The sequence below is a fragment of the Herpailurus yagouaroundi genome, unplaced genomic scaffold (assembly GCF_014898765.1).
Source record: "Herpailurus yagouaroundi ecotype Mexico unplaced genomic scaffold, PumYag 100, whole genome shotgun sequence".
NCBI lineage: Eukaryota > Metazoa > Chordata > Mammalia > Carnivora > Felidae > Herpailurus > Herpailurus yagouaroundi.
The window spans coordinates 62,491,604-62,514,723 of record NW_024412391.1 but is presented as its reverse complement, the minus strand read 5'-3'; the positions used below and the strand labels follow the sequence as shown (position 1 = coordinate 62,514,723).

Below are 23,120 nucleotides of genomic sequence, written 5' to 3'. Positions count from 1 at the left end.
GGAAAATGCAGGTTACACACCAAAGAGAGCTGAGGTTTATGAGGTGTCGTGACCTCCAAGGTGCACGTTTCTATCCCTCCATCAACTAACTGGCTTTTTCTGGTAATAAAACCTTAGATGTATTTGATTATGGTAATATTAGACATTTACAGCCCTTCTGGTATAATTCTAAATCCAAAATGCTCTGAAAACTGTTTAAAATAATTTTGTGGGTTGGGGCACCTGGGTGGCTCAGTCGGTTAAGCGTCGGACTTCGGCTCAGGTCATGATCTCACAGTTCGTGGGTTGGAGCCCTGCGTCGGGCTCTGTGCTGACAGCTCAGAGCCTGAAGCCTGTTTCAGATTCTGTGTCTCCCTCTCTCTCTGCCCCTCCCCTGTTCATGCTCTGTCTCTGTCTCAAAAATAAATAAACATTAAAAAATTTTTTTTTAATAATTTTATGGCAAGTTTAACTCATTTGGTAGTAAACCTGACTGAAACAGACAGGATGCTATTGTATACCACACTTAATGAGAAATACCTATGTTTGGTGGCAAAAATATTCGTGTGTTTGATCACAGACTGCCTCCACAGACCAAGTTGTGAACAATATGCAGTTTATGGAAAATGCAGCTTACTGCCTTTCTGAAAGTGGGAGAATTCTGAATTCCAAAATCATCTGGCCTCGAGGATTTCAGAAAAAAAGACTTTCAACCCATGAATTGTTTTGTTTTTGTTTTTGTTTTTGTTTTTTGTAAATTTTGGTGCATTTCTTTATTCCTTAAAGAAATAAATATTTCGTTTGTTCTTCTCACCCTTACAGAGAAAACGAAGTGGGGGGAGGGGAGAAGCAAAACAAATGTAAATGGTGGTTCTCATGCTGATAAACTGTAGCCAAAGCTTTTGGGGGTGTGGGTTCCTCAGTAGGAGTCGGTTTTCGGAGGAGTGAAATCTGGATCTCTACCTTTCCAGCAATCAAAAAAAAAAAAAAAAAAAAAAAAAAAAAATCACCGATGTCGCTGTGGAACCGCGGCACCGTCGTCTACCGCCTCACAGCTGCCAGCCAGAGCGGTGTGGGAGCTGCTCGGCCTTCTGTGCGTGTGGCTCGCGGGACCATAGCGCCATCTTTCTTCCAGATTTGGAATCGGATCTTCACCCGGCTTCGGGCCGACTTGCCTGCTTGAACATCCACAAGACTCTCCGCACCAAGACAATTCCTTGACACTCAGATCGGAAAGGAAGAGCTGCAAAGGGGGCTAGAAAATGTGTTTTCTTTTCTTTGGTCCCCGAACAATTAAATTCGTAACCTAATCTGTTAGGGAATGTGGGCCATAAACCCTGTGTTTCGTTAGTTTGCACCTAGTGAGTCATTTTACACACCAGACATTTTAATTTACAACCTGCTGCATTGCAGCGCTTTTCTAGGCCTTCTGCTGTGTGATAAGGTATTCTTCTGGCCGCTGAGGCTTAAAAAATATAGATACACTCTCTTAGTTCAGATTTTTTTCTTTCTTTTCAATTTTCAGTTGCAAATCAAACATGCAGTTACAGAAGCAGAGATTCAAAAATTGAAGACCAAGGTAAGCACCATTAAATGGTGTTTGAATTGTGCTTTTGAAACTTTGGATGCTATGACTACATTCAACCCTGGGACTAAAAGATTTGTTCCTGTGCATTTGAAAGAGTACAGATGTGAGAGGTTCATTTCCACTGTTAGATAGGTAGACAAACCTGCCAGCGAGAACACCTACCCCGAGGGGGCAAGTGCCACCATACTCCCTCCGTGAAAAGAGCACAGTATTTTAAAAATACATATTTACATATTTGCACATATGTGGCCGGTTCCCTCTGAGATTTCCTCAAAGATTAAATATTGTTAAAGGTTCTAGCATCCGAATTACATTTGACCGCTAATTATACTGTTATCATCCAAGCTCTTAGGTTGTATCTCTCTTTATTTGTCTTATTTTAAGTAGGTTTAATCATTTATTTATTTTTAGCCTATTCATCAGAGACAATGTATTTTAATGTAACACATTCTTTTTCATGGAAAAAAATTCCAGTTCTATTAATTAAATATTATGGAATTTAATACAATATGTGAATAATTGACTTGAGGTGCCAGATGCTCCTGGAAATTTTTAGACAAGTTTAGTTTGTATTATTTAAATTTGTGGGAAAAAAACAGTTCTTGATAAAGGGAGTATGTATTCTTAGTTTACATATGAAATAATACAAGATTCAAAAGGGCATGTTTAGTCGGTGAATTATAAGGTACTTGTAAATTACTAGAACTGTGTCTAATTTTATCAAATATGTCATTTCAAAGATTTAAAAATGTTTTTGAATTACTTTTAAAATAATATTCTTTATTGTTTTTATGGTCCTTTAAAAATTAAGACATGATTTCTCCCTCACCACTAATGATCTGTTTTCCTGTTCACGCTGAACACTTATTTTGTTTTTTCCATGTGTTTTAAATGGAGATGAATTAGCAGGGCTATTTTGGTTAAATGGTATTCTCAGCTAATAACTCTGTAGCTCCTTAGTCAAAACATGTCTATACATCATTCATGGTGTCAGCCAAGCTCTGTGAATAATCATTTTTAAATTAGTAGTGGTTGATAAATAAACAACTTGAATACAAAACATTGCTTAATAAAAGATGCAGTAAAAACCTAGTCCTATTTTAAATTGCTATTGTTTCTTAGCACAGAATGGAAGAATAGACTTTTTTAAAATTGTCGGTTATAATGAGGGGGAAAGATTTCCCCTGTGGATTGTAAGTGCTTTAACAAAGCTTATATGTTAGACCAAAAACATTTAATTTAGAAAATCCTATAAATAAGAAGTTTGTATTTTGTTCTTTATTATATTGGCATGTAATATTTATAATAGCTTATTTTACTATGACTCTTTATATCCATGTTGAAAATCGAATTCCTAATTTTGAAATATTTTTATTTTTGACTTTGTAATCTGTTTTGTCAATGCATTTAGTTTAAAATATACATATATATACATATATATGTATTTGCTGAATGTGGTATGGTTTGGGGATGTCTTAGATTTTGAAAATTGTTAGTTGATAATAACTCCGCATCCTTTTGAATTTGAAAAGAAGCATGTGAAATAGGTGAAGCACTAGTTTAAAGGTCAGTTATTGTGAATAAATGACCTTTGACCCCTCACCTAACCGATCAGACTTGAATTTCTGTAGAAATAAGGCGGTTGGACTAGTTTACTATCTTATTCCTAACAGTCCCTGGAAGCAGAAACACAGAAAGCTTCCTTTCTGTTTCATAGGAGGGATTTAAAATAATTCAGCATTAATTTATATTTTTACTTTCAGTATCTTTTATACTTTCATGCAAATTGTAGCTTATAAGGCTCTGGAAATTCAGAACACTGTCAGCAGAATAATGAGCTACAGACTATGTTCATGTCAATTGAAATAAAGGATGCCATCATATTATTAAAAGGGATAAAAACAAAGTGAAGATAACTAACATTTATCAGATTATGGCCAGGAGCAGTTCCAAGTATGGCGTTGTGTTACATCACAGTTCTGTCTTATAGGTAATATGCTGGAGTCTTAGAGAACTTGAATTAGCTGCTTAAGGTTTAAAGGCCAACAATAATGGCAGAGCTGGGATTCAACTCTAGACTGAATGACTCCAGAGACACCCCCTCCCCTCATAACTATTAGGCCAAACTGTACTTCTGCCCTTCTCTCCTTCTCAGCATGCCTCTCCCCCTTTTGCTTTTTAGTTAATTTTTGTATATGTAATTATATGAAGAAAGAAACTCTAAAAGAAAGTACACTGAAGTTCATTGGATAGAATCAGTCAGACTCTAAAACATTATTTATTTACCGTTCATAGAATTTCAAACCGCATGGTATGATGGAAAGATCATGGGAGTTGAAATCAAATCCAGGCTGTATTATTTATCAGATGTGTGACCTTGGGCAAGCATTTCAATTTTCAAGGCTACCATTTTATAATTTCTGAAATGCTGCAAATACGACTTGCTCTTCTCATCTCAAGGTTCTAGATGATTAAGTATATGTGACAGTAGAACTTAATTTAAAACATACTATAAAGACATGAAGGATTTTTGCTACAGAATACCCAGATTATCCTTATCTTGACATTTGCTTTCTCCAGCTGCAAGCAGCAGAAAATGAGAAAGTGAGGTGGGAACTAGAAAAAACCCAACTCCAACAGAATATAGAAGAAAATAAAGAGAGAATGTTGAAGCTGGAGAGTTACTGGATTGAGGCTCAGACGTTATGCCACACGGTGAACGAGCACCTCAAAGAGACTCAAAGCCAGTATCAGGCCTTGGAGAAGAAATACAACAAGGCAAAGAAATTGATCAAGGATTTTCAACAAAAGTAAGCAGCTTCTAATGACTAAAGAATAGATGTGTGCATCTAAAGAAGGTGTATGTCCCATCATTTTGTAACATTTAGTAGAACAGAAAAAATAATCTTGGTTATCCCTTTAAGAAGCATAGTTAGAAAGCATAGTTTTGGAAATCACTTCTATGGTGTTTTCATGTAAGATAATATTTTGTTTATCTTACAGTTTTTTGGCAGTCGGTTATCTCTGGATTTCTTTTTGATAGTCATTCCTAGTAACTATGAAAACATTTAAATTTCTGTCCTTTTCGAAATAACTCTGTGACCAGGAAGCAAGAAGCCCAGTTGAAGTCACGCACACCCACCATACATACAGAGAGAGCAGCAATTGGGCCTTGATGAGGCTGCTTCTGTCTCTGTTAGAATCAGTAACTGCAGAATTTTCCCACTTCAGATGGTGTCAATACTGACTAGCAAGACCCCCTGCCCTGCCATTTTCTCTTTCTCAGCTGTCGAGAGAAAACACAAGGGCCTCAGTCCCCTGCAGAAGGAGAGTCCCGGCACTACACTCTGCTTTTGCATTTCAACAGCTCTTTCCACACTCATGCTGCTTTGCTTCCCTCTGTTGGATTTTGGTGTCATTTCAGGGAAATTTTTACGGAATTTTTTCATCAGTTTACTTCTGGCCAGTTAGAACAACAGAAAGCAGTGTCGGTACCCTTCCCCACGCCAAGCCTTAGAAGCGAAGTGTATGCATAAGATTCATAATGTCTCTGTCATTTCCTATCACAGAAAAAATGTTTTTAATATTTAAAGGAGATTGCTATAAAATGTTTGTTAAAAAGGGAGAAATCACCCTTTGTGATCATGAATTCAGTACATCACTATTTTAACCCTTCTTGCCAAATATATTATGCCTAATTTTATTTCATGAAACAACCTTATAACAAGCATTGCCAAATTTTCAGGTTGTAGTCCAGGCTCTCAAAATGGAGATATTTTCTCCCTCTCCCCATATTATCCTCAGGTGTGTAGGCGACAGCTCCCCTCCTCCCCCTTGCGGTGTTTTTGACCCACCCAACCCTTCACCACTGTCATTCACAGAAGGAAAATTATAATTATCTTTTGTAAACTCTTACCATCCAGTTCTATCAGCTTACTAAGCATATGACTTTGTAAGTGTGGAATTATAACTACATGACGTGTAATTATCTCCACTAAACTTACCCAAGGTGGGTCATTAGTCCAGTAGCTTCTCTCTAGACTTGTCTGGGTGTTCTAGAGTCAGGAGTTACAAATGAAAATCACAGTAAGCAGATTCAAAGCATTTTTCCTTACTTTGAGATCCATTAAAATATCTTATTTGCTTTCATTACTAGATACCTTTTTTTTCTAACTATGATTGAGTCTTGTCTATTTAAATAGCTGTCCAGTTATTTATCCCACTGTGCCATTTATTGCTTCAAATAAGAATGTTCACATGTTTCCTCATTTATTGGGTATCTGATGCAATCAGATCTTTTGTTTTCTTCTTAAGAGAACTTGATTTCATCAAAAGACAGGAAGCAGAAAGAAAGAAAATAGAAGATTTGGAAAAAGCTCATCTTGTGGAAGTTCAAGGTCTGCAAGTACGGGTGAGTTATGTGCTTGGGACTACTAAGGAATAGGATGGTTTTGCTTAGTACTTGGAGAGGAGTGCTGGCTTAGAGTTTCATGGATGGATTTTTTTTTTTTCCTTAGATTAGAGATTTGGAAGCTGAGGTGTTCAGACTACTGAAGCAAAATGGGACTCAAGTTAACAATAACAACAACATCTTTGAGAGAAGAACATCTCTTGGTGAAGTCTCTAAAGGAGATACCATGGAGAACTTGGATGTCAAGCAGACATCTTGTCAAGATGGCCTAAGTCAAGGTTTGTTTAACCTACCGCAAAAATTGTTTTTAATGACTGTAAAATTTGGCTTTATATTCTTCTTTTTCCTTCCCAGAGATTTAAAAGTTGAAAAATCTTTTCTGCCATGGGAAAGAAAAAAAGGTTTATCAAAATAAAAACCTATTATTTCTTTCTTGTTTTATCAAAACTCAATGATTTCATGTAAGGAAATAACAAAATTGAAACTTAAGGCAAGCCAAGTGTTTTTAAGCCATCATAAAATTGATAGACTTAATAAACTACCTTAAAAAAACAAACTACCTTAAAATGATAGTTCGCCCCGTTGGGTGAAGCTATACTACTTATGTATTAATAAGTAAAGCTTACGATTTTTAAGTTATTAGAATGAAGATCTTTTTCCTAACATCAGAAGGCTGATTACCTACTTCTGGTACTTGGAATTCATTGAGTTAAGAAGTTCTGCATCGTTTTATGCTTTTACCTTGGTGTCCTTATATACACTTCCCATTCTTTCCTGTCAAAGACCAAATAAGATCGAAACGCTGGAAACATTTTCTGTTGTAAATGTTTGTCTTGTTTTACATACCTACCATAAATCAGTCACTTACTTTCTTGCACAGACACACGTCCATACGTAGGTTGTGTGTATGAATGTGAATGAATGTTTTAATATTTGTGGTATATTTATAAATTAGAAAATGTATAAGAATTTATCAAGATAAATACACAGGAGGATATAAAACCTCCGGTTTCATCTTTTAAAGTTTGTACCTAGTGGTCCTTGGAAAAAGCGAAAATAAAACAATGTTGTGAATTAGCATTGTCATCTTAGGACACAGACAGCTTACAGTCGGTGATTTGCCATGCAGTAAAACTGTCACTAATGACCTATTTAATTCTTTGATGATCTTTCTAACATATTAAAATGTCTCCAACGAGACTTTCCTGATACACAAGTGCTCATTAACACAAGTTAATGAACTTTTAGAACTAAACTCGTAGCCATGAAAAATGAGAAGTGTTGGACATCTTCCTTCAGAGTGAGATCTAGAGATTTGAGACCAATTTACTGCATTTATATCTTTTTGCGAGGCTTTCCCTTGATAAAATATGACGTGCACACGACACCTCTTGGGCAGCTCTAAGAGGAGTATTTGGCACCAGCATCACCGCTAACTGAAGACCTGTGTGTCTTCGGGAAGGTCACTCAGCGTCTCTGGGTTGGCTTTACTCTGTATAATATAAAAATAGTAACGCATCTTTTTTCTTCACACCAATATGTGTTTTGAGGTTATATGACTTAGTCCCTGAGGTGAATGAAAGCAAATTTATTAGAGCTTTTATAGGATTCTGGTTTTTGTATCTGGAACTCTATAAAGATTGATTTCTAAAGACAAATGCCAGAAAAAAAATTAGTTTCTTTTTGAGTATTTTAATTAAATTGTAGTTTGTAGCAAACATGTATTTCTACTGTGGCATGCACCAAGTATGATCAGTAACCAGTAGCTTTCCAATGTTCAATTCATTTCTGTTCATTTCTTTCAATTCAGAAATCTGTATCTTCTCAAACATATAATTAATGTTATTTATTAAATTATGTGACTACAGAAGATAAACAAACTATACTATTAACACGCTGCTTTGGATCAAAACCTTATATTTCTTCTGAACCCTTTTCCTATTCTACACCCTCCATTTTGCCACATAATTATCAGTTTCCCTAGCAACACTGTCGGTTCACAGTGAGATGCAGAGACTACTAATTCTTACTGAAACCAATCCATGCTTGTGCGGTTGAGGTAGAATCAGTCATCTTAGACATTAGCAGCATACATATCAAGCGGCGCTCTTCCAGTTTTGCTGCCGAGGACAGTCAGTGATAAATCTCCTTGAATTTCAATTGCTTGATCACATAAACTGAAATGGCTTGGTCAGTAGCTAGATAGGAATGCTCTGGAAAGCACTTTTCTAAATTGATCCTTTGCGTCTGTTGCTAGGGAACGCTGAAGACCTAGAGGTTTGGAAAAGGAAGTAAACTGTGGACCTGACACAGGCCATTTGACATTTCAAGATCCACGCTCCCCCCCTGCCCCTCCCCACACCTTTCTGCAACAAGATAGGTACAGCAGTTGCCGTCAGTTCTGTTAGTTTCTGCCCCTTAAATACAGGGCCTTTTCTCCCCACTTCCTGTGGACTGTCCAGTTCTGACTTGCTTTCTGAGCACTGGAGTGTTTTATTGATAGGGTGAGTGCTTTAGCATATTTTTAGGCCTTGAGGCAGCTCAGTGAAGTGAAAGGATTATCATTTAAAGTCAATGAAAAATTATGTTAGAATGAAATAGTGAAAGAAGGAGAAAAGAAGGAGAGAGTGAAGGAGGCAGAAAGGGAGGAGGAGGAGGAAAGGAAGGACACATAAGCAGCCATTTCTTCACAGGACTCATGTTCTTCCAGGAATGGGCTTCCCAAATGAGGAGGGATTAATTACGTGACTCTCAACATTGAAGTATTGTAAGTTTTTAGAGTGATAAAATCGTTTTCAGGCCATGCAGAAGTTTACCACAGTTACAGTTCTATTTGAGCACCATTTGTGTGCTTCTCTCTATAAACCAAGCCTATCCAAGTATCTCATTAAAATTTTGATAGAATATATATACAAATCCATAACTTAATATCCTCTAATATATTTTTCTTATCATAATACATAAAAGAAATAGAACAGTTCTTTTCACCAGGAGCCATGACAAATCCTTATTAAGGATTATTACTTAATTATTAAGAGTTATTGATTAGCACTTATTTATTAAATAAACACATTATTTTTCTTGTGTTCTGAGACATGAAAAGTAATTATTTTGCCCTCCTGCCTTGTTTTATGTTAGTCATTTCTTTTTCTTTTTTTTAAGTTTATTTATTTTGAGGTGGTGTGGGGGGAGGCAAAGAGGGGGAGAGGGAGAGAGAGAGAGAGAGAGAGAGAGAGAGAATCCCAAGCAGACTCCTTGCCATCAGCACAGAGCCAGATGTGGGGCTTGAACTCATGACCCATGAGATTATGACCTGAGCTAAAGTCAAGAGTCAGATGCCTAACCAACTGAGCCACCCAGGCACCTCTTTTATTTGTCATTTCTTAGTGCCTCAGTAGTGCTGGTCTATGTAAGAGTTCTCTACCGTGTATCCAAGGGCCCTTAGTGACTAGAAATGTCTGTGACTATCCAGGTTTTTAAGTCAGGATTAGAATAAGAGCAGAGAACAGTCATGTTAGAGAGATCTTGGTAGAAAAGGGTGGTAGTCCTAGTTTGATTAGATTCCCTGGAGATCACTTTAACGACATGCGCTTCCTGCACTTCAGAAATTCCAGGATCCTTAAGATGAAACTGTTTTCATCTTCAAATATTTCAAAGGCTCTTTTGTGAAAGTTTATGCATATTCCATAGAGATAATGAAAGAAAGACTAAAACTAATTGATAAAAGTTACATATGAAGGAAGATTATGATTATCCATCCTCGAGAGGTTAAAAGTAAGTTTGATACCTTTAGAAAAGTATTTTGAACCCTGAAAGCCTAGTGGCATACTGACTAATAAAAAGAAAGATGGCTCCGGGGTAGAAAGAACAGTGTTTGTCTCTGCTAACTATACAACAAGGCATGTAACTTATAGGATAAAGGATGGAGAAGGTCAAGTATTTGGCATAGGACAAATACATACAAGATACATTTTAAGAGATGAGAAGGAGTTTGAAGAAAAGGGAAAAAATGAATAAAATTAGAATGATTTTTTTTTCTGATTCAGAGACTTTATGTTAAAGAATGAGACCTGATGTTAAAGGTATGCTACAGGGTATTCTTGGACTAAAAGTAGGCTTTGAATACCTGAAGAATTCATACTTGTTTCTGTAACCACCATGACCCATTGATACTTTGGAGGCATAACAGGAACTGGGTCACTAATAGGTTTGTAAACGTAGTTCAAATATCCCTGTGAATTTTGGGTATTACTACCAAATGCTTCTTTCTCATACACACTTACTCAACCATTGGGCCACTAGAGAACACTGAATGTTATTTTCCCTAAAGTGTAAACATGGAAGATTATATAAAGCATTTTATTCATAGTTCTTTAGTTACTTACCATTCCGTAGCTCTAATAAGAACTGTGCCAGAAGTCTTTTTCTTCACATGGAAGAAATGGACTGAAGGTGCAATATGGCAGATTGTAAGAAAGTCTAGACTTTCAGCATAAATTGTATCTGGAATTAATTACTGAAACCTGGGTGTCTTTAAAAAAAATTTATCAGCTACTTTCCAGGTAATTTAAGTATATCCTGGATAAAGGAGTATAAGGATATGAAAATAATACCTTCTCACTTCCTCTCCTTTCCTTTACACTTTTTCCACAAAATGGTTTGACTGTTGCAATAAAGCTCTAGATTTCCTAAAAGTACATCCCTAAGATGGTAGTCTGCACCTGAATCATGGACCCAGGACGCTTGGTCTGAAACCTAGGCCTTGTGGACATGTCAGTGGAACTCTGAGCCTGCTTAGATATTCAAGCCAGTCAATTCTCTGATCATCAGGCCCCACCCACATATATTTGCTTATTGTGAAACAGCGGTTAGCTTATTGGTTTGCATGGAATCTGATTTCTCTGAATTCAGTCACTTCTTTGAAATTTACTCTGATTTAAATAAAGTCTTTATCAGGAAGAGCCAGGTAACCAGATGCCATTAAGAGTATCTACCTTTTTTACCCATGTGTTTTTATCCTTATACTTCATTCATTCATATATTGTCTAGAAGTAACTTGGGGAGACACCTTTATATGACAGGATTGGATAAATTGATAGTGGCAAGATAAGAAAGAACAATAAGGGTGAGGAAAGAGTGGAACCAGAAATACTGCAAGTATTTATACCATGCTTATAGTATTTCTGAGGCAAGGCCTTTTACCTGGCTCTCAGCTTTCTAGTTGTCAGAAGGAAAGGGGGAAACCTTTGTTCATTACATCATTCACAGTGTTCCTAAGATAAAAAAACAAACCATCTGCTTAAGTGAAGTACAACTATTGGCACAAATAATGCATGATTTGGAGCAAAAGTGGTATTAATATTAATAACATCCTTAATTGGTGATTGTTATTAGGACTTTTTCACACAGTGGCCTTCAACGTTAGACTAATGGCATCACACAAATATATAATGTAGTGTTGTGTAAAACTAATTTAAATTATTGGGGAGAGGATGAATAAGACATGACAGTACTTAGCTGTTAATCTAGTTTGGTGCTCAGGTGCTCTTTCATGTATATCAGACAAATTTAGTAACCATGTTTAAAACTTCTAGAATGTATTACTGAGAGAGAATGTTAAAAAAAATCTCACCCTATAATTGTTTTGGTTTCTTTTGGTTTTGTCAGTTTTGCTTTATACGTTTGAGATGGTGTTAGTAGGTACATACACTTTAGAATTGTCGTATCTTCTTTGACAGATTGACCTTTGATCTTCAGAGAATGTCTCTATTTTTGGTAATTCACTTTAATATCTACTTTGTTTTATATTTAAAGAGCTATATCAGCTGTCTTTTGGTTAGTGTTTGTATGGTATATCATTTTCTTCTACTGTGTACTTTCAGTGTCTTTTGTAAACAGCATATAGTTGGGTTTTTTTTATTACAATTTCTCAATCTCTTTAAATTTTCCCAATTCTTTATTTTTAAGATGCATTTAGAAAGTTGTTATTTATTTACTTATATGTTGAGTTTAAATCTAAGCTCTTACTATTTGTTTGTAATCTAACAAAAACATCCTTGTTATTTTTATCTGCTTTCTTGCTTTCTTTTGGGTTAGTCAAGTGTGGATGTTTTTCTCCAATTTACTCTTTTCTTATATTAACTTTTCTTCTTTTTGTGGATACCTACAGATATAGTTTAGAATATTTGCAGAAGAATGTGTCCTGAATATTCATTAATATTTTTCCCATTCAACTGATTCTTTTTTTAATCCTCAGACTTTATTGGTATGATTAAAAACATTCTCTTAAATGATGACAGAATTCATGAACATGAAAGAATATTGGTGACTCTCCCTTATAACCAGTATTTTAAATTTGAATATTTGATATTTGCCAGCTGTATTGCTAGTCCTTCATTATTTTATTAAAAACAATCCATTTATTGGTTCCATGTGAAGTCCTAACAATTATTTTTTAGGGGAATGAGTCCCTACTGCAATTGGATATAAAAAAAATATCTTTCGTAACAACTGAAACTAATATAACACTGTATGTTAATTATACTAGAATTAAAAAAAAAAAAAAAGTCTTCTGCAGTTGGAGTGTGACCTGCATTACTGAGTAAAGAGTTAATAAAATTCTTCAAAAAGTTGGGGTTTGGGGTTTTTTTAATTCTTTTTATACACTACAGGTGTTGTAGTTCTTAAATGAGCTTTTAATAAATACTGAGTGGCAATAAGTTAGAGTTTATACACCTTGGCAAATGCCTAGGGTATGGTTTTCTATGTAACTAATGGATTACAGGTCTGTATATTTAACAAACAGTTAAGCTGCAGATGGGGTTAATATATTTTTATAAGACTTAAGCTGTGTAACACAGTTTTGTTTTGGAATAGAGTTCCTTTTCTACTCTAAGGTAGGCAGAGTAAATACCCACTAGCTGGCCAGGATTCTCATCATTAAACAAACAAACAAACACCCTACTTATTCACAGAGATAAATACTGAATCCAGAAATGTATTTTATATACATTTATATATAAATAAATATATAATAAATATATAATAAATATATAAAAATATATATAAATAAATGTACATAAAATACATTTCTGGATTCAGAAATATATATAAATATATATGTATAAAATTTATTTTATATACATTTATATATATATAAATATATATATGAATATAAATATATATATAATGTATTTAGAGGAGAAACATACATAATCATCTTCTTAGATGAAGACATTTAATGAAGTTGAACATTTATTCACGATCAAAAGTTTATTAAACTAGAAATACAGAAGTTTATTCAACTAGAACTTTCTTAACTTGATATGTGAAGCTAACAAGTCTATCAAGCATCAGATTAAGTGGTGAAATGTTAAAATCAAGAATTTCCTTTAAAAAAATTAAGAATACTGTTAACATTTCACTGCTTAATGTACTATGATCTCTTGTATTCAGTGTTGTCCTAGTAAGTACCAGACAAGCAAAAGAAGTAAAAGATATAAGGAATAAAAAGAAAGAAGCATAATTATTATTATTCACTGATAATAAAATTGAATACATAAAAAATGTTCAAGAATGCAGATTTTTAGAATTAATAAGAGTTTAGCAGGATGGATGCCTCCAAGAATCATTATATATATCCGTTAATTCTAACAAACCGAAAATGTTATTTTTGTACAAGCCATTTAAAATAGCAACAAAAAGTATAAGGTAGCCGGTATAAATTTAGCAAAAGAAGCTCAAGACCCATGATAAGACATTCAAGAAGACCTATATAAATTGGAAGAGTTAGTAAACCTCAATATTGTAAACATGCCATAATGCCATATTAACCTATAGGTTTCATTCAGTTCTGTTGAGAATTTGAACAGGGCTTTGTTTTTGATGTTTGGAACTTGGCAAGTTTTTTGTTTTTGTTTTTGTTTTTAATTTTTTTTTTTAACATTTATTCATTCTTGAGAGAGAGAGAAACAGACAGAGTGTGAGCAGGGGAGGGGCAGAGAGAGAGGGAGACAGAATCCTAAGCAGGCTCCAGGCTCTGAGCTGTCAGCAAGGAGCCTGACTCAGGACTCGAACTCATGAACCGCGAGATCATGATCTGAGCTGCTTAACTGACTGAGGCACCCAGGCGCCCTGGTGAATTGTTCCTAAAATGTGTATGGAGGAAGAGCCTGGCCCAGAATAATCAGGATATACTTGAGGAAGGATAGTGTGAGGGAGCTTGTTCTCTCAGATGCTGAGATTCATTATAAAGTAAAAGTGATTAAGGTAGTGGTGTAGTCTCAGTAATTGACAAATTGATCAGTACAACAGAGTAGAGTCCAGAAACTGACCCATTCATGACAATTTGAGACTAATGTAGAACTGACACTGAAGAATAGTGGGGAAAGGATGGACTAATAAATGGTGCTGAGAATATCGACCATTTACATGGAAAAAAAATAAAAGTGGATCCAACCTCCTATCATTCATGAAATAGATTCCAAATGGATTAACGTCTCAAATATGAAAGGCAGTATTTCAAACTTTTTGAAGAAAATGTAGGAGAATGTGTATATGATTTAAAACACAAAAATTCCAAATCATAAGAAAAATTTATTAATTGGACCACAGTTATATTAAGAAAACCTGATCATTGAAAGACACTATAGTATCTTTATAAAGAACATGGAAAGAGATGCCAGAAAATGAGAGAATATATTTGTAGCCCATTTAAGGAAAAGAGTGTTATCCAGAATATGCTCAGAACTCACAATGATCATAGGAAAACACAACTAACATAAAAGAAAAATGGACAAATACATAAGCAATCAATTCACAAAAAAAGAAAAGTAGACTTTGGTAAGCATTCAATCTCATTAGTAAAAAATAAAATGATTTGCGGGGCGCCTGGGTGGCTCAGTCGGTTGAGCGTCCGACTTCGGCTCAGGTCATGATCTTGTGGTCCGTGAGTTCTAGCCCTGCGTCGGGCTCTGTGCTGGCAGCTCGGAGCCTGGAGGCTTCTTCATATTCTGTGTCTCCCTCTCTCTGACCCTCCCCTGTTCATGCTCTGTCTCTCCCTTTCTCAAAAATAAATAAACGTTAAAAAAATTTTTTTTAAATAAAATGATTTGCAAATATAAAATTTCACGGTAATATGTGATAGCCAGCACAAAAGAAAACTCATACAACTATTTTGCTAAAGCAGTTTGGTATCATCCAATAAAATGGAAGGTATGCCAAGTCTGTGGCCCACTAAATTTACTTCTACATGTATATATGCTTTCAGAAGTTCTTGCAATGTGTACCAAAAGACAGGGGTGCCTGGGTGGCTCAATCAGTGAAATACTTTTGTGAAATAACCAGGAGAAAAAACAGAGGCTACAACTAGAAATGAGGCATGGAGAGGGCTTCAAAAATACTAATTTTATTTTTTAGGCTTGATGGTAGGAACATGGGTGTCTTTTTCCTTCTTTTTCTATATGACTTACATATATGGTATAATTTTTATGTAAATAAGATATTTTAAAGGAGAACTTTTTAAGTAGCATAATTGAAAGGGAAGAATGAGGAAAACCACAAAAGATTTTTGGGGACTTATAAAATTTAAGGCTTAATAAGGGGAAAAAAGCCAACAGCAAGCAGACATTTACAATAATAAAGAGGTTCCTAAGGTCACTGGACTCCTCCAAGAAATCATTTTATCCTGAGGCTGTAATCATATGTTGTCTTTGTCCTTTTTGCCTTTCCCTGAGCCCTCAATGTTAGTGGCTCTTTTCAGATACCTGTGGATATGAATCCGGGCTAGACCGCTACCACATTTGATTTATTTTCTAACAGAGTCCGAGAGTACATTAAGCATTCACTTTTAGCATTGGAACCCAGGATTTTAAAATAAGGTTAAAGGCATGATTAAAGCCAGAATTCATTAAATGGAAAGTCATTAAAAGGAAAGTGAATGCTTGCACTACATTATCAGGAGTGTCTTCTACAAGAGCATTAGATACAGAGCAATGAGGTAATTATTCCATGCTGTCACATTGTTTAGTTCTAAATTGGAGCAGGAGAGAATTCTGGAGTGGATTCAAGCTTGTTTTTATCATGCATACAGATATAATTTCTTGGTAAACTTTCATCATTTTCATTTTTCCTGAACAAATCATTTTCAGCAACTTTTAATCCCCGATAAATAATTTTGACCATGAAATATTATTGAGTTGCACTAATTAAAGAGTGAACATTCCCGGTAAATCACTATGGAAAATTTTAATGAACAAGCCAAATGAATGAGAAATCAATACTTATTGATTGTTTTCTGGCATATCATTAGAGCCAAAATCTGTTCTCTTAATCAAAAAGCAAAGCACCTAAATTGCCTGTCTAGTTTTTTGCAAGTTTTGCATCTGTCTTTGTGTAAGTCATTAAGACTTTTGTTGCCAAATCAAGGAGGCATTCAGAAGGAGGTATTCAGTTGCAAAATGACAACTCTCCTTGGTTCCTATTTCTCACCGCCTCTCTATAAGTTCACAGAAGTCACCAGACCCTTCAATCCAGTGAGCTATGCATTCGTACTAGAAGATATCTGAAGTTGTTTTGATAGAAAACAAGTTATTTTGTCAGAAAGAGCTTAAACTTAGTAGTTTTCTATCCATTGTAGGAAAAGCAGACTGCTTTATATTTTGACTTTTAAATTTTGTTTGCTTGGAATCAAACTATAGGGTAAATTATGATCTTCTGTAAGTAAAGACCATTTTGTTTTGTTAATTTTTTAACGTTTATTCATCCCCCCCCCCCCCCAGAGACACAAAGCAAGCAAGCATGGGAGGAGCAGAGACGCGCGTGCGCGCGCGCGCACACACACACACACACACACACACACACACACACACAGAATCCAAAGTAGGTTCCAGGCCCTGAGCCGTCAGCACAGATCCCGATGCAGAGCTCGAACTCATGAACTGTGAGATCATGAACTGAACCAAAGTCTGCCGCTTAACCGACTGAGCCACCCAGGCGCCCCATGATAGTTTTAACTCAAATGTGAGATATAGCGCCTTTTCAAGGAAACTTGACAAGACAGTTGTATCCTGAAGTGTTTCTTACATTTTATAAACAGTGCTCTGGTTCACCATGAAATTCTCATCACACAGACTGGAAGATACTGTACAGTTATGCTGAGGTAAAAATAACTGTGAAAAACAGCCTGGGAAGTCCGGATGGGAGGATGCAAAAGAATATGCTGCCCGAGTGGTTTATGTATACAGTGCATGCTGGTGGGCTCCTGTGGTTTGTTCAGGGGGGGGCCACAGATTTCACTTAAGCCATCTACCAGCCAAGAGGGAGACGTGCTCAATCAGGGTGTCACAGCATCTTTAAAATTAAAACGAAACAATGAATAGAGATTTCTGGAATTAGGACCAGAAGATTATCTTGCATGTATGGCTCTGAACAACGTCCAGCCGTATTGTTTCAGCAGTTATAAAATCCTTAGGATTTTTTCTGTTAAGGCAGGACACTGATGTCAAGACTGAATTCCAGTGGACATGAAATAATTTTCTCTCTCAATACTGTACACTAATTATGTCTGAGAACCTACAGGAAATGTGACATATGAGGAAGCTTAAGAAACATTAGAACATAGGTACATGGAAAACCCTATTGCCTGTGAGTTTTGTGATGACAGTAAAGGCCTTATGACCATCCAAAAAGTCACTTGGATATTTATTTTGGTTTTACAAGTAATGTTTGATTTATTCAAGCTACATTATCAAAAATCTAGTTCTTTAAGTTTTTCAATTTGGTTTGCAAATCACTAAGGGATCTTTGAATAATATTTAGTTCCTGTTTATAAACTTATCTAATTAAACACCTATAAACATTTTAAATTGCATTTACAAATTTGTTATGTTTGATTTCCTTTTTAACTACTGTTCTTAGTGACTGAGAGTCTTTGCAAGTACTTAAATTCTCATGCATCTGTTACATTATGCTTACAAGTAGCATAACCTTTGAGTTTTCTTAAACCTTCTAATGCTGTACGCAATTAGTCTTCCTGTAGTTGAAAGATACTTTCCCATTAAGGAAGCCAACAACTGTCATTTCAAGTAATTGAGGTTATTTCCTACCAAAGGCATAAGATCTGAATTCTTATACTAATCAAGGAAACTATTATATCATGATATATAATTGGGGGGAGGTGTTGCCTATGTAGCATGCTTGGGATTACTAAGTATATCCAGAGATTTTTGACTGAGAAAACCGGTTAGATTTTTGTAGGCCACCCTGTGAGAACACAGAAGCTTGTTTATTGTTGCTATGTCAAAGATGCTATAATTTCAAGAAGAGGACATTTACATGTCCCACCTTCCTAGACCCAGCTTAATGCACATGACCTCATGGTTCTACTCACAGAAGGCCTCAGTTCCAACCAGTTTGCCCATTGGATTAAATTTTACAGTTCTTTGAATTTTAGTACTTTTCTATTGGATTCTAAAGATGTTTGACAGTAAAGGAACCCTAAGATATTTAATGCCTTTTCTTGTTACCTAAATATAAATTCTGGATCCTTTCATAGTCTCGGAATCAATGACTCTTATAAGAGTTGCAGATGATATTTGATGGGATTTAGGTTATCTCACATAGTTGGTGGTGGTGCTTTTTTTTTTTTTTTTTTTTTTTTTTTTTTTTTGCTTTGTTTTGTTTTTCTGAATTATAGCCACTATCTCTATGGGCAGTCTAGTGACATTACTAAGGAGTCAGGGGCAACAGAATTTAGACTTCTCTGCCCTCTTGAGAACAGGGAGCTAAGTTAACTATAAGCTGAAGAAGGTAAAGTTGGATATCAGACTGCACTGGAGAAGCATTAAACTAAAACAGATAACTCAGTTATTATGTTTCAAAGGTCACACAGATGACCTGTATAAAAAAGTAATTCTTTAATATTTTTCAAACATCAGCAAATGAAATGTACAGTTGATACAACAGTAAACTCGGACCTACTTAATAGATTAAGAAACAGCGTTAATCTTCTACTACTTGTTCTGAAACTGGAAGAAATCAGCTTCCTAAAATTTCATAAATAGTACTTGGGGTGTAAAATTTATCAACTTTTAGGCAACTATAAGGGAAGCAACTAAATTAATAGAGTCCGGGGTGAGAGTTGGCCATGGGTGGGTTCTTAAGTAAAGTGCTGTCATAAGAGATGAAGTTGGTCTTGTAACTTGGTCTCAAATTACCATATCCGATTCAATACATCTTCCCCTGTGCAATACTAAAACAAAGTAGCAACTGGAAGCTAAGCCACAGGGCCTTCATCCGGCCAAATCATCTGGCAGTTAGTAAAGGAGCAATGCGGGCAAACAGTCTCCATAGATGTCATGAAAGACCAGCCTTCTCACACAGGGCAGGCTAATAATCGCCCGGATTTTGACAAAGTTTCCTGGGCTAATAACAACATCGGGGAATATTCAGTCCTGAAACACTAGAGCTCTGAGATTAGAATGGAAAGAAGATGGGGCACCTGGGTGGCTCAGTCAGTTAGGTGTCCAACTCTTGAATTTGGCTCAGGTCACGGTCTCACCATTGATGAGTTTGAGCCCCATATCGGGCTCTGTGTTGACAACAGGGAGCCTGCTTGGGATTCTCTCTGCCTCCTCTCTCTGCCCCTAGCCCACTCATGTTCTCTTGCCCTCTCTCAAAATAAACAAATAAAAAAAAAAATTAGAATGGAATTAAGATGTCTATAAAAAATGAATGTGTGTTTTTTTTACTAATTTTAAATGTGTAAGTAATATATAAATGCAAAAAATACATATGATACCAAACATTTTAACATTTACAAATAAGATAAAATTACGTACTGACCAAGCTCTCCAAATCTAACACCTTCTTTGGAGGTAACCACCATCATCAGTATGAAGTGTATTTTAACAGTTCTTTTTCCGTTAAATCATATGCATATATTTACCATTGGAAAATTATTTTATGTTCTGTTTAAAGTACTTAATATGAATGTACATATTGTTCTAAAACTTGCTTTAGTCATGTAAGGATATCTTGCTAGCCTTTCCACACCAGTAAAATACATTTACTGAGTGTTTATGTAGCAGTCCCTCTTCCAAGCACTGGCATATCTATTAATGCATTTAGTTCTCATAACAACGCAATTATTATTGTTATGTTATTATCATGCCCATTTTGCACTTTGGGATTCTGAGGGACAGAGAGGTTAGGGAAATTGCCCAATTCGGTGCCAGAGAGCCACGGTTCTGGATTCTGTTCAAAGAAGACTAACTCCAGATCACTCTCATGGTAACTGTTTCACAGCACCTGAGACACATAAGCCTACCTCTGAATGCAGTGTGGATCAACCCCAAGCCCCATGGGCCCATCTTTTACGATCTTGGAGTGACTGTGAGTGATATGCATATACTGTTCAAGTTTTAAAATGCCACCAAGTGTTTCATGATGTTCAGCATTGTAGCTGATAATAGCGTTATGTGTGATAGTCAAAGGTAGCTCTTTTTTTGAGGAGAAGAATGCATGTAAGAATGCAGAGCAGACCCCATCATCAGGCTGCTCCGTTCCCCTCCTTCCCTTGCCATCTATATCTGATCCGTGGGCAGCATTCCATTTACGTCAAAAATAACGTCAATCTAGTGAAAAAACTGAATGACTCATGGCATTACTGTAGGGAACCAATCACTGTGTAATATGATATATAACATCCTAATTTCACAGAACATTTTTCATAACAGCTGCTAAAATCATAATCAAATCCATTAAATCCTTTTAAAGGATCCAATTCGAAGCAATATTGAAACTAGTCTTAAAATGCAGGTATATTGAGGTGGAGTCCTACCCACGCTTTATGGTTAACCTCTTCAAATCTTGTCTGTATTTGTCTATATTTATTAATCCATTTGAGTTTGCTCTTTTTTTGTATTTCTAGCTGCATTTGAGTCAGAGATAGGCTTTTTTTTTTTAAGAGACTAGAGGATCTGAAAAAAGAATAGAGAGAAAAAGAGAGATGAAAAGGAAATTTTCCTCTGATTCTTATGGACAGTAGAACTCGATAGATTAGAGAGAAGAGGTAGAGGAAGGACCCAGGGTCTTGGGATTATAAAAGCAGTGTTACGTTATTGATTAAGGTCTCTGCAGAGAGTGAAAAACCGCGAGAGAATGCAGCCACCTAAGCCCTTGCATTCAGGAGCGTGTAACTTAGAAAACGTTGAACCAGTTGGATTTCTTTGGCCACGGCGCCATCCGCAAAACTGACAGCTAATTTTTTGATGTAAGAATTTTATTCCTTGGATATATACAAAGCCAAATAAAATCCCTCAGGTTTTTTTTCTTCCTTCAATATTATATACTTATGGAAATTTTCAGAGTTAGCCCCTGATTTGTATTTTTGTTTGGAACATAAAGCAAGACGAAACAATTCGATGAAGGCAAAAGATTACTTGTGAAGTTTACTTTCAGACTGGAAAGTGACCTTCCAGAAGGAGGAGAGGCTTCTGAGGGCTGAGCTCTATCCAGTCTCTTCCACAGATTAATTGTGTGATGCAGTTAGTAAACAAGTTAGTAACCTTTGAACCTGGATTTCTGATCTGGGAAAGAACACTGGGCTAGAATCCCTAAGTTTCTTCTGAGTTGTAATAGTCTGGTTCTTATATGACATGGTAGCCAAAGCTAGCTTCTAGTTACCCAGCCACATAAGTCCTGTACACATTTGCCTTCTGTTCCACATACCTCTTCTAATACTCTTAAGGGGGATGTTAGTGATGTCTTTAGTAGTTGCTTCCTCTCGACCACTTTCTCTCCAGCTTTCTGCTGGCATAAAAGCTGTTGAAGTGAAAGTTCTCCATTCCATCCCATTTTTTCTGATTCTTTACTTCAAAAAAATGTGTGCTTAGAATGAAATATAAATTGCTGATTTGTAATTCATGAATCACTGTTATAAAGTGACCCCAAGACCTTTGTTTTCAGGTCCTCAAAAATTAATTGGATGCAGGTGTTTGTTGGCCACTTGGATGATGGACATAAGGCACGGTTTTTCCAGCTAACTTCATCTTTAACAGATGTAATTCCAATAGTTTGCACCTAGTCAGTGCTAGCTGACATTAAAGCAGATATTCCAGATTGCTATCTGGGAGTTGTCTGATACCAGTACCAGGCAAATTGCTGAATAGTAAAGGAGCCAGAAGCCCCAGAATAAATTCTCTACACTCTAAACCCTGCTAAGTAGCTTTCATGTTCCCTTACTTTCTTTGTTCAGTACCTACCGATGGGCAGCTACTGCAGTCCTAGATGGTGGGTTCTATGTTGGGTGCTCCCGGGCCAGGATTCTATTGCAGAGGGAGCCATTTTACAGCCATTTTACATTTAGAATGAACTTCCTCCTTGGGTCTTCCTGTCACCAAGTAACTAAAGCTGTTATTAAACCAACCAAATAAATCATCTGAGAAATAATTTTTTTCCTTAGCTTTCAACATGTCCTCCTTTTTATGCTTTCTTAACACATATGTGGAAGATTAATAATAATATTTCATATGTAGCCAATTGGAGAAATGAATTTCCTAGATTAGTCATGTTTTATGTGATTTTACAACCCCAAAACACTGAACATTAAATAAAATATTTTTCTCGTAGCTTGTTCAACCCTAGCTGAATTTGGAGGGCACAGGGTAGTAGCCTGGGGGTCAAAAAACTAGAAAAATCTTGGCTGCTCATCCATCAACTAGCCACGCAGAAGAGGGCAAGTTACTCAGGGTCTCTCAACTACAGGAGAGGACAAAATAAACATCCTCGGCTGCTCTTTTGTGTAGGGCTGTTGTGAAGAACACATGAGCTGGTGTGTGTGACTGTGCTTTGTTGTCATAGAAGGTACAGTCCAAATATGAGATAGATAAACTGTGAAACATGCTTATACGCCAATATATCTAATTATATTGTTGCTTTCATCTGGGTGGTGTTTCCATGTTTTATATGTAAACAAGAGCTTGTAAGGTTGATTATCTCCCAATTATCACAACTAATGAACTCTTAATCAGCAGCTGCAAGTTTAGATTCTATTGAAAGGAAGAAATTAAAGTGATCAAGGAGATTATTTTTTCTTCATTGACATGTAAACAATAGACTACTAATTAGAAAATATTTAGCTGT

At 36.0% G+C, this 23,120-nt stretch overlaps 1 protein-coding gene across 17 annotated transcripts in view; it reads left to right on the top strand.

The window, feature by feature from the left end:
- PPP1R9A (protein phosphatase 1 regulatory subunit 9A) overlaps nt 1–23,120 on the top strand; it is a 323,453-nt gene that overhangs the window by 266,277 nt on the left and 34,056 nt on the right. For all 17 annotated transcript variants that reach the window (XM_040472620.1, XM_040472634.1, XM_040472633.1 and 14 more), the window contains 4 exons: nt 1,505–1,558; nt 4,148–4,377; nt 5,882–5,978; nt 6,085–6,256. In XM_040472620.1, coding sequence (XP_040328554.1) covers nt 1,505–1,558; nt 4,148–4,377; nt 5,882–5,978; nt 6,085–6,256 — 553 coding nt within the window. The remainder of the gene's footprint in view (nt 1–1,504; nt 1,559–4,147; nt 4,378–5,881; nt 5,979–6,084; nt 6,257–23,120) is intronic.